Source organism: Thalassophryne amazonica, chromosome 6 (assembly GCF_902500255.1).
Source record: "Thalassophryne amazonica chromosome 6, fThaAma1.1, whole genome shotgun sequence".
Classification (NCBI taxonomy): Eukaryota; Metazoa; Chordata; class Actinopteri; order Batrachoidiformes; family Batrachoididae; genus Thalassophryne; species Thalassophryne amazonica.
Genome location: NC_047108.1, coordinates 5,627,238 through 5,640,946, shown reverse-complemented (window position 1 = coordinate 5,640,946; position 13,709 = coordinate 5,627,238). Strand labels below are relative to the sequence as shown.

The following is a 13,709-nucleotide window of genomic DNA, read 5'->3' as shown; positions in this document are numbered from 1 at the left end:
ATATGTTCTCATTAGGCTAAACAAAATCGCCCGTTCCCCTCGACTGTAGTCAACAATTAAAACAAAAACATTTTTAACATCCTTTTCCTGGATTGCTTAAGATGCTTCACATATATTAATCTTTTTTTTAAGAGCGAGAATCAAAAATACTCAGCCAGTTACTGAAAAAAAAAATCCACTATTAAACATCATAAGAGACAATAAATAGATAAAAAAAAACTATTGATTTAATATGTTATCAAAGAGGGAAATGGGCCTTCAGTTAGAACTCGTTTAACAAAAGTTATGTTTTGTGTTTCCTGAGGTTGCATTTTGTCCTTTTGCTAAAAATACTAATAGACTAAGAGACCCGACACGGGGTCCAAATGGCTTTTCATTCACTGAGGAATCATCTTCATCGTTACCGTGCAGTGCGCGCGGTCAAAGGTCAGCCCCCGGAGCCAAACACACACACTGCTCCCCCTTTTAAGTTATCGTCTTCGTAGCGGGACACGCTGCCATTTTCAAGTGCAGACATGGAGCCAAAACAAAACAAAAAACTGTTGGCGCTCATTAAATCCACAGCTAGCTGATAAGCACACAAAGCTAATATCGTTAGCCAACTAAATCACAGTGCAGCTTTAGCATTTTAAAGAAAACCGCTAAATGAATGGTAATAAACCAAAAAACAAAAGATAAAAACAAAGTGAAAGTAAAAATGTCACCGTGTCCCTCAAGCAAAAGGTTAATATACGAAATGTCGATAAATGTATTTAGATGCAGTCCCATTTCCCTTCACAACGATGGCGGGGGGGGGGGGGGGGGGGGGGGGGGTATTTAAGCAGGTAAAAGGGCTGAGGAATTAAAGAATGGCAAAAATCTGTACATGTAAACATCACACTTCCACTGAGTGAAATCATGAGGAGAATCCAGGTTTCACATTGGTTATTCATGGAGGTACAAATCAACAGTCTGCAAAAAAAAAGGGAAAATAACACATTCAAACAGCCAAAAACAAATAAACAAAAACATGAGACAGCTCATGAAGCCAACATCTGATTTGTATGGTGGCTCCTGAATGCAGCGCCCTGATAGAAACATTTAAAAATGCTTTAATATTTTAAGTTTTACCTCTGATCACAGCGGTTCAGTAAGTGTGTGTGTGTATGTGTGTGCGCGATCATTCACAGGGCTCGGATCAGAATCACAGCCTCGTCAGGACCGGGATCATGGTTTGTCGGGGCCCCCAGAACCAGAGTCTAAGCTCAGTGGAACCAGCATCACCATCACCAGGTTGTTGCAACCAGCAAGACACATGTCCTGGAAGTGGGTGATAATCAAATCCAAAACGGTTTCCAAATGTCACAGTGTCAGAATCTCATCAATCTGCCTTCACGTGCAAACAGGACTTTGGACTTCCTCCAAAGAGAAGAATCAAAGTCAAAAATAGAGACTTCTTCACAAGCATTCCAGAATAAAGGTCGGTCCCAAATCCCAGTTATCAGCACCATGGAGAGCTTTCAAAGTGAGAAACAAACCAATGGAAACTAAGGTTTGGCTTTGACATTTTTGTGCACCGTGAACATTCCATTTCCCTGCCAAAAACATTCTGATCAGTTTGTCTGGAAATCTAAACGTGTTAGTTCCTCTTGATGACAATCATCTGAGTGCAACATGTCAACCAAAAAGAAACTTAAGAAGCTCGTATCTCTATTCAGAGAGAAAGAGAAAAAAAAAATTAAAAGCTGGTTTTCATTCGTGACAGACTGTTTGTAAAACAATACAGGAGCAGTAGAGTTCAGACTCAGTCTGGAAAACTACAAAATGCTTTTAAACAAACCCTTATGTTGGCTTTGCAGTGATCACATCATGGATGACTTAAAAAAAAATAAAATCATATGCTATATGAGAGTAAACAGATGAATATATATGCATTTAATATATTAACTGCAAACAGAATCAAAGTATGTTTATGTGTCTGAACTTTGCAGAGTTCTTCCTGCTGTCGGCCTTTTAAATTTGTGTCGTCATAAAGTTGACATTTCTGAAGTTCTCTGGTGGCATTTTGCAGTTTTGCACATCCTAAAAATGTACTTGGAGCACCTCCTGCTGGACGCTGTTTTGAAGCAGTAAAGGTTTTTCCAGTGATGCTGGTTTGGTTCTGGGGCTGTTGTGACATTCAGGTTTGGACTGTGAAGGACCCCCCCCCCGACAACAAAAAAAAGACAAAACACAAAAAACTACACGTACAATGTGGCAAATATCTGAAAAATAACATGAACAATCAGAACATTGATGTAGTACTTAAAAGAAAAAAAATCAGCTGTTTGCTGGGCCACTGGAGACGGTAACAAGAGGCGGAGTTTTGCAGAACAGACGCTGTGATTATGGCTAAAGTAATCAGATTACTCTCCTCGTCTGTCTGACTGGGTGCAACAGCTGTAGCGACAGAAAGACAAAAAGCGAGTAAATTACCTTTTTAAGATTGTCGTTTGCTTAGTTTTTCTTTTTGTTTTTTTGTGTTGCTGTTCCGCAGGTTTCTGGCTTCATAACAAACTGACACAAACACTCAGGAATTCTTAAAAACGGTAAGAAATGAACAAATCCCCAAACCGCCATTCTCGCTCACAGCTGGTGGAATTCTTAATGTATCTGATATCACGTAATGTGAAGTCGGTGAATCGGAAAGTGAACGGTAGGTGATGGAAAGAACCAAAACCAGCAGAAGCGTTTGGAGGTGAACCGCAGTAACTCCCTCAGTCCGACACAGGGTTTCCACCTGGTGTTCGGGTTCTCTTACGGTTCAAAAATCTAATCTGGAAGTTTGGTACATAAAAAAGTGGCTTGGAATCTAAAAATATTTATTTTTCAGAACGAGAAAGGAAACAATGATGACATGAGTGTGCGTGCATCACTGTCATCCTGCAAGGCATCTGCAGGAGACTGAAACACGGAATACAACTTATTTAACAACCACAATTATTTTATTATATATTTATGATTATCAGGATCAAGTTGGAAACTTTTTTTTTTTTAACCAAAACAAAGTTAAGAAAAATAACTAGTGGGTTTTGCACATTTTATGGTCTCTGCTTCAGTTTAAGCAACACTGACAACAATGACTGGGCAACGACAAAATGTTAGCATCATCTGGTTGTGGAATAACTTTTCAGTGGAAGCTGAAAGAAGCTCAGTTTAAATCCAGTAGTTAATCTGAAGTAAACATGAAGACTGTTCTGGACCAGTTTAAACGACATGACTTAACTGTTCAATAATTAAGTGTTCATAACTGTTGTAAGTGCAAAACAGTGCCCCCACATACAACTTCTCAGCTGTATACAATTGCTTTTCTCGTGAAAATGGTTGAACTTAATGGTTTCAGAACAAAACCAAAAAATAACTAAAGAAATAAAAAATAAAATAAAATGCTATGATGCTAAAACGTAGGATCTGGAGGGGGCACTATTTTACATTACAACATTTATGGAGCTTTCTTCTACTTGTTTACCATGTTTTGGAATGTTGTGGTGAAGATGCAATGCAAAAATCATCCCATGAAAACAAGGGAAGAAATATAAAATAATCTACTAAAGGGCTATTCACACTAGCATTTTGGTGAGTAAGATTTCAGAGTAAATGTGAAATCTGTTTTACTGTAATTTCCCCACAGGCATTGGTTATATCATGACTCACGTACTGCTAAAGTATTTTGGATCAAATCAGAGTTTTGTTGAAACTTGACATGTACATTTGTGCAGACAGTGAATCACTAACCATCTTGCTACTATTGATTATTCAGGCAATCATACTAGCTAGCCGTATCATCTTATCCACTTTTATGAAATCATATTTTACCCAAATCCACACAATTCACAAAAGAGTCCAAATTAGTCTTTTATAGTCACTAGTGAGATGAAATGGCATAAATATGTTCACTTTAGGGAAATTAAAGTGACTGAGCCTGCAAGATGACAAGCCGAGCCGCTGTGGCGGTAACCTAAGCCCACCAGGTTGGATAGTTAGAATAAGATAGCTTAAAAACAGATCTTGTTAAATTGGTCACTGAGCACCGATCTTGACAGTGTGAACATTGGTTAATGTAAGACTGTTCAACAAGTAGAGATTTAATGAAATTATTGAACAAGTGGGTTGCAGCCTTAAGCTGCTGTTACTGTTTGCCTAGTTTGGCGAGTTGTCCTGAGCAGCACCTCGGCACAGCGTGTACAGGGCTAGCAAGGGGGGCGTGCTGCACAGCGTGGATCAGCCATGTTGGCAAAGTTCATTTAAAACTATAAAATTCTTTGTCCAAAACTTTCCTGAGTTCAGCTAGCCGTCCTGCTGCTGTGGTTCGACGCACGCACAGCATGGGCAAGTGCAGTCTTGGCGCAACGTATTGCCCAATTTCAAAGCTGAGCACAGAAAACGAAGAGTCCACGACAAGTTCTCCAAGAGTGTCAACTATGTTCGCACAGAGTCTGCCCTGCCCTATCTGGTGCTAAGTGCAGTTTGGACCAAAGTATGGGGCAGGTGGAAGCTGCCCTGAGAAATCAGTCCAGTTGCAGAGTTGACACTTGGCACATTATGGTGCTAAACTGTTTTCAGTTAGAAATTTGTAATTAGCTTACCGCTGAGCCTATGACTTGACCTACAAAAAGTCAATGTCACCAAGCTCCCGATCTCGCCCATTTCTCTAGACTAGTGGGGAAAATGAAAATCCTTTTATTCCAACCTCTAACTTGAACAGGTGTGCAAAAAACACCAAAAACAACACACAAAAAAAACCCTACAAAGGACCATATGTGAAACAAGAGTCAGCTGATTGTGTCGGGAATGCATTTGTATGACTTTTGATCTTGTTATTAAGAGTTTAAACTGGTAAAAGTTCATGTTTGTGTAATTTCTGCCTTGCAGCGGTCGAACTAAAGTTGAAGTCCAGGTTGCAAGACGTTTGACTGTGTCTGGTTTTGCAGGACTGTCTGGCGAGCCTGACTTTGCTGAGGTTTCTGGTCTGTGGCATAAGGTCCAATTTTTGTGTAGCAGCAGCAACATGAAAGTTCATCATTACATTAACAATAACAAAAATAATAGCAGTGATAATAATGGCCATCCGAGAGATGATCACACTGAGACAGTAAGACAGAGCAATCTGCCACTTCCTCCAAAACCTGGTCAGGACCAGGGAGGACAGGAGAAAGAGGAAGATGTTTAGGTCTGGAAAGAAGAGGTCCAACGAACAGAAGAGTGAAGGACAACAGGAAGTGGCCACATCCGAGAAACAACAAAGAGGTTTTGTTGGCATCACAACTACATTTGTAAAAAGTAGAAGCGGGAGGTAAAATCATCACCAGTAATCAACAATTAACCCCTCCCCGGATAAACATACAAACCCTCCCCGATAAGGAGACCCCCACCATCACCACCACCCAAGCTTCAGGTTTTCAAGATCAACTGATTATTTACAGCAGCACACACAAACCCACACTAACGAAAGAACAGTTTCAAGAGTCCTGTGTTTGAAAACAAGTGTTGAAAATCAGTCCATGAAATGCTTCAACTTTTCTGACATCGTTAGTTTTCTCCTCCCCTCCAAAATAAACCCTGAAGATGTCAGGTGGTGGTCAACGTAAACTAGTCCTGGTTTGCAGACAGAGTGCACAGGGTTTCAAGGAACGGAAAAATAAAGTTGGCAGATCTGATCTGAGGTATTTAAAGGTGGTCAACATGGCCTCTTGGATGCATAAGTAGCGAGTTGCTCCCTGGGTCAAACGGGTGAGGAGGTTTTGGGTGAGTTGTCCAGGTGAGGGGAAAAGTGCTGTAAGACACACAGAGCTTATATACAAGCAAGCACAAAGTTTTTTTTTTTTTTTCAAATCAATACAAACTTATTTTTCATTTCCAGCTTTTATCGTTCAGTCCCAGTGGACTCACAGTGGGGCTGATTTTTCTGTAATTAGTGCTCAACTCACCAGATTACTTTGGAAGTGTTAAAAAAAATCCCCCAAAGGAACAAATCAAGATTGTAAGCATAAGCACTTCAACCATCTTCAGTAGTAATAATTAAAGGAACGGAAATTTACTTAATTGTTACAGTCAAACAACAGCACCTCCCATAGTGCCTGTAAATCAAAACCACTGGAATTCAATGACGGAAATAAAAAAAATGGTGCCCCTAATTTTTCCCCTCACCACATGAGGGCAGTCTTTTTCTTTTCCTGAAATCACAGCAGCAGAAACGTCACCTTTGCAGTTTTCTTCTTCGTTCCTGCACACTCCAGCACAGAGTGTAGTGCTGATTTAGAGGAAGGAACAGAACGTACTTATGTTTTCAACGCTTTTTCGTCTGGCTGAAAGGAGCTTCGCGGCCATAGGAGATTGTTTTGTGGGTGGCAGAGAGAAACCGGTCAGCTGCTCTGCACCACTGATTCCCCACATACTCCTCCTGAAGCCACACAAGAACAACATTTCCAAAAAGAAGGCAGACGAGGAAATATGTCCAAATTCACAAATCCCAAAATAAGGACGAGGGGTCAACAAGACGCTGACAAACACAAAACAAACAATGATCTGTGTGTTTGTTCCCCCACCTCCAAAAAATAAATAAAAATAAATCAGTTCTGCTGCAGGATGAGATTCTCCAACTCGTCTGCCGAGCGAAGCAAGAAGGCAGCCGATTCCCGATATCCAGCAATCAGCTGACGTACAGCTGTGATTTCTGGCGGGCTGAGCTGAGTTGAAGCTCCACCCCCTCCTGTACTGCCACTGCCCCGCCCACCCAGGCTGTTATTGGTGGAGACGGTTAAGGAGGAGGAGTTATTGATGCTGGAGGCGAGAGACTTCATGCTGAGGTCTGTTGGGCCTGAAGAAAGGATAGAAGGATGCAAAGGAAGCAAAGAGTTGAGAGTAAATGAATAAAAAAGTGAAAGGATGTCAAATTTCGGGCCCCTTCACACATAACATGAAGTTGGGCAAAAAAAAAAAAAAAAAAAAACGTGAAAAATTCCACCTTCTGTCGGGAGGGACACACAGTCAGACAGGCGTGAACGATACCGCAGCAACGTATTTGCGTATGCTCATGCACGTGCACTATCACAGTGCAAGCGTGTGGAAAGTGTGACACCACAGCAGTGGAGCAATTAGATGCTGGACATATGTACATAAATCAACAAATATATGGAAACCCACAATAATGCTAAGCAGAGACTCAGAGCATTTTAGGGACAATGAATGTTTCAATGTAAGACAGTCATGATACTGGTCATGAATCTGTTCTCACTGTATTAAAAAAACACTGCAGTATGAAGAGCAGACAAGTATCATCCTCGTCGTCTTCTCTGTACATGACCCACGGTCATGCATGTAACAAGCTGATGGACTGACATGAATGAAGCCGTGCACTCTTATCGTGGACACATCAGCCAGCGCCGCGTCTCCAGGTGTCCAGCGAGCGGCTCACTGAAGGACACTGCATCATATGGCCCATAACTCACGTGGTGGATGTGACAGTCTGATTGCCAGCTGAGGGTTCACATGATCACACGGAGCTTTTCACATGCGGCAGCCTGGCTGATGTTGTGCGTGCTGCTGCGGTCACCGCTGCCCGTTGCAAAAGAGATGTGTTTTTATGCATTTCTATGTGAGGACAGCATGCTCATGCATGCGCCTCACGGTGGAATGTTGTAAGGTCATATCCTGCATAACAAGATATGTGTTCTCCAGCTGTGACTTGCAACTCCTCAGATTCCCAACAGCTGCTGCTGTCCCGGATACGCCCACCTCTGCGATCAGCTCACAGAACAAAGTATCTCTCTCTGTTCTTTTGATACTTTTACAAGTATTTTATGTATTTGTTATGTAATTATGTATGTAGTTGTAGTAATTATTTATATATTTGTCCTGGCTCTGTTCTCTGTGTTTTTAATTTAACACGTTGTGTGCACTGAGTCACTGTTATTTCCAGATGACAGTGACTCGCTGGCCGGCGATCAGCTGAGAGGCGCCATGTATCCACAGCGCTATGTGCAAAGCGATCACACACGAGTGAGTTCACGCCTTTCTCCATGTTTTTTATATTTTCCACTCTTTCTGTCTCTCAGGTGGACTACAATTAACGTGGTGAAGGTTTATTAGCCTGGCTGGCCAGCTGATAACAAAATTCACACCGCGCCATGCGCGCTCAGACATGGCTGGCTGGTCCCCATGTGATCATGTCTATACATAATCATCAGCATATCATGAGAGCATGAGAGCCCACCCATACATGTGCACTGCATGGAGTGTTGTTCATAGCATGATATGTGTTCTCCTGCTGAGTTGTGAGTACACAGTGGTCAGATGTTCCAACTGGACATTACAGGCATGATTACAGACGTGCGCTGTGCTGGACAGCGATCACACTCCAGCCACCTCAGCCGCACCTGACAATGTTGGTTCATGGTGGGTGGGGTGCGAGACACTTGCACACCACATATATTGCGGGGGGGGGGGGGGGGCACACTTGCGTAACATATGTGTTGCTTGGTAACAGCACACTCATGGGGCACTTAGACATTGTGGAGCCATTCGCAAAGCCGGCTCAAATTTGGTCGCCTGCCCTCTGCTGTCATGCCGGCTGTGCGAATAGCCCCGCCTTCTCTAAGTGTCTCGTGAGTGGTGTTGGTTGTTCATGGGTGGCACTTGGACTCCGGCCGACACCGTGTGAAGGCTGCCTTGATCGCGCCATTCGGCCATGGTGTGACATGGCCGATGATTTCGTGCAGCACATCGGAACGTGACATGGCATACAAATGCTGCGAATGCGATCAGCTGACAATGCGACCTCATTTTGCCCACCGTTCAAATGGGTTACCGGCACAAGCAGCACGCAAATGTAGAGTGCATGTGCTGTGCGCGAATGGTTGTGGCGACAACTGTACGAGGCGTTTGAGGCAGCTGTGATTTTTCATGATTGGCATGCGATTCTTCCTTCGTGCGCCAGTCAGCTTCAATCATGTTATGTGTGAAAGGGCCTTAAAGAATGGCATCAAATATCACATTGGGGGAAAAAGTCTAGCAACTCAAAATAAAAGCTGCTGGAAAATGTCATTTTTTTAAATATTTTTATACTTCTGTACACTAAATTTTGGTTTTAACATGTAGTCATCTGAAACCATGTTAATTTTTATGTAAACAAAAATTAATATACACACACATACAGTATTCATGTCTGAGGGCCCAGGGCAGAGCATCAGCCCACCCCCTTTTTTGGAAAAAAGTTGGTTAAACACCCACCCGAAATTAAACTACATTTTAAAGATTGTTAAACACCCAGCTAAAATAAATTAATTCTGTGACCCCCAGTGTACTGTACAAAGCAACAAACAATGAGCTTTCACAATGTTTTCCACCTCTTCCGTGTCTGACTAGTGTTTGTCCTGTACTCTTATTACGAAAGACGTGCAAGAAGCAGGAAGTGTTCTATGACAATGTAGCTAGTGAAGGAGCTCCTTTCAGTTTCTGTTCATTTTTTGTCCTACAAAAGTCCTTTTTCCATGCAGCAAAATTAGTTCCTTGTCAGTTGATGTGTGGAAAGTTTGTCAGAAAGTTTTGGCGTGTTCAAAACTTTGAGGGGAGTTCAGACGAAGATCTTTCCCGCTGTCATTTTGAGTGTGGGTAGGACACAGTGAGAAATGTACATATTTATTCTGTAGTAAGTGCTTTTTTATTATTATTATTATTACTTTTTTCATGTCTTCTTGAATATGATGCCACAAGCTTGGTGCACCTATCTTTGTGCAGTTTTGCCCATTCCTCTTTGCAGTGCACCTCAGGTTGGATGGGGAGCATCAGTGCACACCCATTTTCAGATCTCTCCAGAGATGTTCAATCAGATTCAGGTCTGGACTCTGGCTGAGCCACTCAAGGACATTCACAGAGTTGTCCTGAAGACACTCCTTTGATATCTTGGCTGTGTGCTTAGGGTCACTGTCCTGCTGAAAGATGAACCGTCACCCCAGTCTGAGGTCAAGAACACTCTGGAGCAGGTTTTCATCCAGGATGTCTTTGTAAATTGCTGAATAGATGTTTCCTTCAATCCTGACTAGTCTCCCAGTTCCTGCTGCTGAAAAACATCTCCACAGCATGATGCTGCCACCACCTTGCTTCACTGTAGGGATGGTGCCTGGTTTCCTCCAAACATGACACCTGCCATTCACGCCAAAGAGTTCAATCTTTGTGTCATCAGACCACAGAATTTCATTTCTCGTGGTCTGAGAGTCCTCCAGGTGCCTGTAGGGGTTTCCCCGGTTTTTTCATTTTAATGTGCAGCTTAATTTGGGGAGCGACCTCAGAAGACTCAAAAACTGACAGGAAACGGACTTCAATTTTAGATGTTGTATTGAAAGATGCCTTCACTAACCAGAGAATTTTGTTTCTCATGGTCCGAGAGCCCTTCGGGTGCCTGACTGGAAAATCACTAAGGGCCCTCGGGCAAGGTCCGTAATCCCCTAGTTGCTCCCAGTGTGTAGTGAGCACCTTGTGTGGCAGCACCCTGACATCGAGGTGAATGTGAGGCATTATTATAAAGTGCTTTGAGCGTCTGATGCAGATGGAAAAGCGCTATATAAATGCAGTCCATTTACCTTTTGCCAAACTCTAGACAGGCTGCCATGTGCCTTTTAAGGCCCTGTCACACCTTGACAATTAACCAGCATATACCGATAGCTCCATTTTCACCCAGTGGTTCGGGTCGGTACTGCACGGTGGGGTGCAGGTCAGGATCAGAGTAATTTAACATTATTTTATTTTTTCATTTTCATTTTTTTTTTTATCTTGGTGGACCATTTTCATTGTGTACAGAAAGTTGATCGACTGGCTGTGGTAATTCGCTGCCATGAATGAATGAAGTGCTGTGACTCTTTAAACCTTTAAAGTGCTGTTGACTGCTGATCAGGTCCACTGATCAAACCTGATCAGTGGACCTGAATAATGAAACGCTGTGATGATTTAAACTTTTAAAGCGCCAGTCGACTGCAATCAGGTGTGATCAGAATGAAGTGCTGTGTGATCTGTCGGTGTGGTGATCACAGACAGCGACGGTGCTTTAAATGTTTAAACAGCACATTAATCAGGCATGATCACCCTGATCGATTGATCAGATCATCTGATGAACACACCACAGCGACAGCGCTTTAAAAGTTTAAATCGTCACAGCGTTTCTGTGTGATCAGTGCGCAGAACCGGCATGAAAAACTCACCTGGAGCAGAAAAACCACAAAGGGACTTGCTTTAAAATGCTACGTTTCCAGCCACGAATTAAAGTATTTTCAGACATCATTTTCAAAAATCAGGAGCTTTATGTGGATTCATGTCCGTCTGTGATGAATCAGTGGACAGTATTAATGGATGTATTTAGACTTATGAGTAAATTACAAGAAATGTGTGCCAACAATCACATAACTTACCTGCAACGTATGTCCCGCATGTGTGGGATGTATGAGTTAGATGCTGGCATGCGTTGAAAATTTTCAGCATGTCCAAAATTTTTTGAGGAGCTCAGCTTATTAGGACGTACATTAGCGAGCTTCAGTATGTTTCAACGTGCTTCAAAGTGCTCTTTACTTATAAAAAAATTACCCTTAACTTATTGGACTTATGCAAGCATTTTTTTTAATACAAATGGCATACGTGGGCTAAATCAACAAGGTGTGACAGGGCCTTTACTAAGGAGTGGCTTCTGTTTGGCCACTCTACCATACAGGCCTGATTAGTGGATTGCTGAAGAGATCGTTGTTCTTTTGGAAGGATCTCCTCTCTCCACAGAGGAATGCTGGAGAAATGACAGAGTGACCACATGGTTTTTGCTCACCTCCCTGACTAAGGTACTTCTTCCCCGATTGCTTAGTTTTGACAGGCGGCCAGTTGTAGGAAGAGTCCAAGCGGATCCAAACTTATTTCATTTACAGATAATGGAGGCCACTGTGCTCATTGGGACCTTCGAAGCAGCACAAATGTTTCTGTTCCCTTCCCCAGATTTGTGCTTCAAGACAATCCTGTCTCAGAGGTCTATAGACAATTCCTTTGACATCATGCTTGGTTTGTGCTCTGACATGCGCTGTCAACTGTGGGACCTAGACAGGTGTGTCTCTTTCCAAATCATGTCCAATCAACTGAATTTACCCCAGGTGGTCTCCAATAAAGCTGCAGCAACATCTCAAGGATGATCAGTGGAAACAGGATGCACCTGAGCTCAATTTTGAGCTTCATGGCAAAGGCTGTGAATATCAATCAATCAATCAATTTTTTTTTATATAGCGCCAAATCACAACAAACAGTTGCCCCAAGGCGCTTTATATTGTAAGGCAAGGCCATACAATAATTATGTAAAACCCCAACGGTCAAAACGACCCCCTGTGAACAAGCACTTGGCTACAGTGGGAAGGAAAAACTCCCTTTTAACAGGAAGAAACCTCCAGCAGAACCAGGCTCAGGGAGGGGCAGTCTTCTGCTGGGACTGGTTGGGGCTGAGGGAGAGAACCAGGAAAAAGACATGCTGTGGAGGGGAGCAGAGATCGATCACTAATGATTAAATGCAGAGTGGTGCATACAGAGCAAAAAGAGAAAAACAGTGCATCATGGGAACCCCCCAGCAGTCTACGTCTATAGCAGCATAACTAAGGGATGGTTTAGGGTCACCTGATCCAGCCCTAACTATAAGCTTTAGCAAAAAGGAAAGTTTTGAGCCTAATCTTAAAAGTAGAGAGGGTGTCTGTCTCCCTGATCTGAACTGGGAGCTGGTTCCACAGGAGAGGAGCCTGAAAGCTGAAGGCTCTGCCTCCCATTCTACTCTTACAAACCCTAGGAACTACAAGTAAGCCTGCAGTCTGAGAGCGAAGCGCTCTATTGGGGTGATATGGTACTACGAGGTCCCTAAGATAAGATGGGACCTGATTATTCAAAACCTTATAAGTAAGAAGAAGAATTTTAAATTCTATTCTAGAATTAACAGGAAGCCAATGAAGAGAGGCCAATATGGGTGAGATATACTCACATATACTTATGTATATGTGAGTTCTTAGCTTTTTTATTTTAAATAAATCTGCCAATTACTAAAAAAAAAAATATCACATTGTTATTATGGGGTATTGGGCCTCATGTATCAAAGTTGCGCACTTGTGGCATAAATCTACGGTGTAAATTTGAAGTACACCAAAGTTGCCGTGATTGCATTTAATCATTAGTGATTGATTTCTGCTCCCCTCCACAGCATGTCTTTTTCCTGGTTCTCTCCCTCAGCCCCAACCAGTCCCAGCAGAAGACTGCCCCTCCCTGAGCCTGGTTCTGCTGGAGGTTTCTTCCTGTTAAAAGGGAGTTTTTCCTTCCCACTGTCGCCAAGTGCTTGCTCACAGGGGGTCGTTTTGACCGTTGGGGTTTTACGTAATTATTGTATGGCCTTGCCTTACAATATAAAGCGCCTTGGGGCAACTGTTTGTTGTGATTTGGCGCTATATAAATAAAATTGGTTGATTGACATGTATCAAGCAGTGCGCACCTGCCCATTTCCGGCGTACGCCTGACGTGACCTTGATAAACGCGGCGGGTGAAAACAATCGTAATTATAATAAACACTCCGAATATTCAGAATCCGCTTCAGACACACCCTCATTTTACGACATGGAAGCCAGGAAGACGGCAAAGAAAAAGAACTCCACCAATCATGACGCGTGCCAACAGAGCGTCAAAAGCGGCCGTCGTAT

The 13,709-nt window shown here is 42.7% G+C and overlaps 1 protein-coding gene and 1 long non-coding RNA gene across 3 annotated transcripts in view; one reads left to right on the top strand and one right to left on the bottom strand.

Moving 5' to 3' along the window:
- Window positions 1-1,206: 1,206 nt before the first annotated feature.
- LOC117511787 lies at window positions 1,207-9,327 on the top strand. The gene is made up of 3 exons (XR_004561082.1): window positions 1,207-1,418; window positions 4,524-4,529; window positions 9,316-9,327. It is a non-coding gene; the product is annotated as an uncharacterized LOC117511787 (long non-coding RNA).
- The window catches only part of LOC117511786 (nucleolar protein 4-like), a 418,634-nt gene continuing 410,483 nt past the window's right edge, over window positions 5,559-13,709 (bottom strand). For both annotated transcript variants that reach the window (XM_034171682.1, XM_034171681.1), the window contains exon 11: window positions 5,559-6,835. In XM_034171682.1, coding sequence (XP_034027573.1) covers window positions 6,588-6,835 — 248 coding nt within the window. In that variant the 3' untranslated portion in view covers window positions 5,559-6,587. The remainder of the gene's footprint in view (window positions 6,836-13,709) is intronic.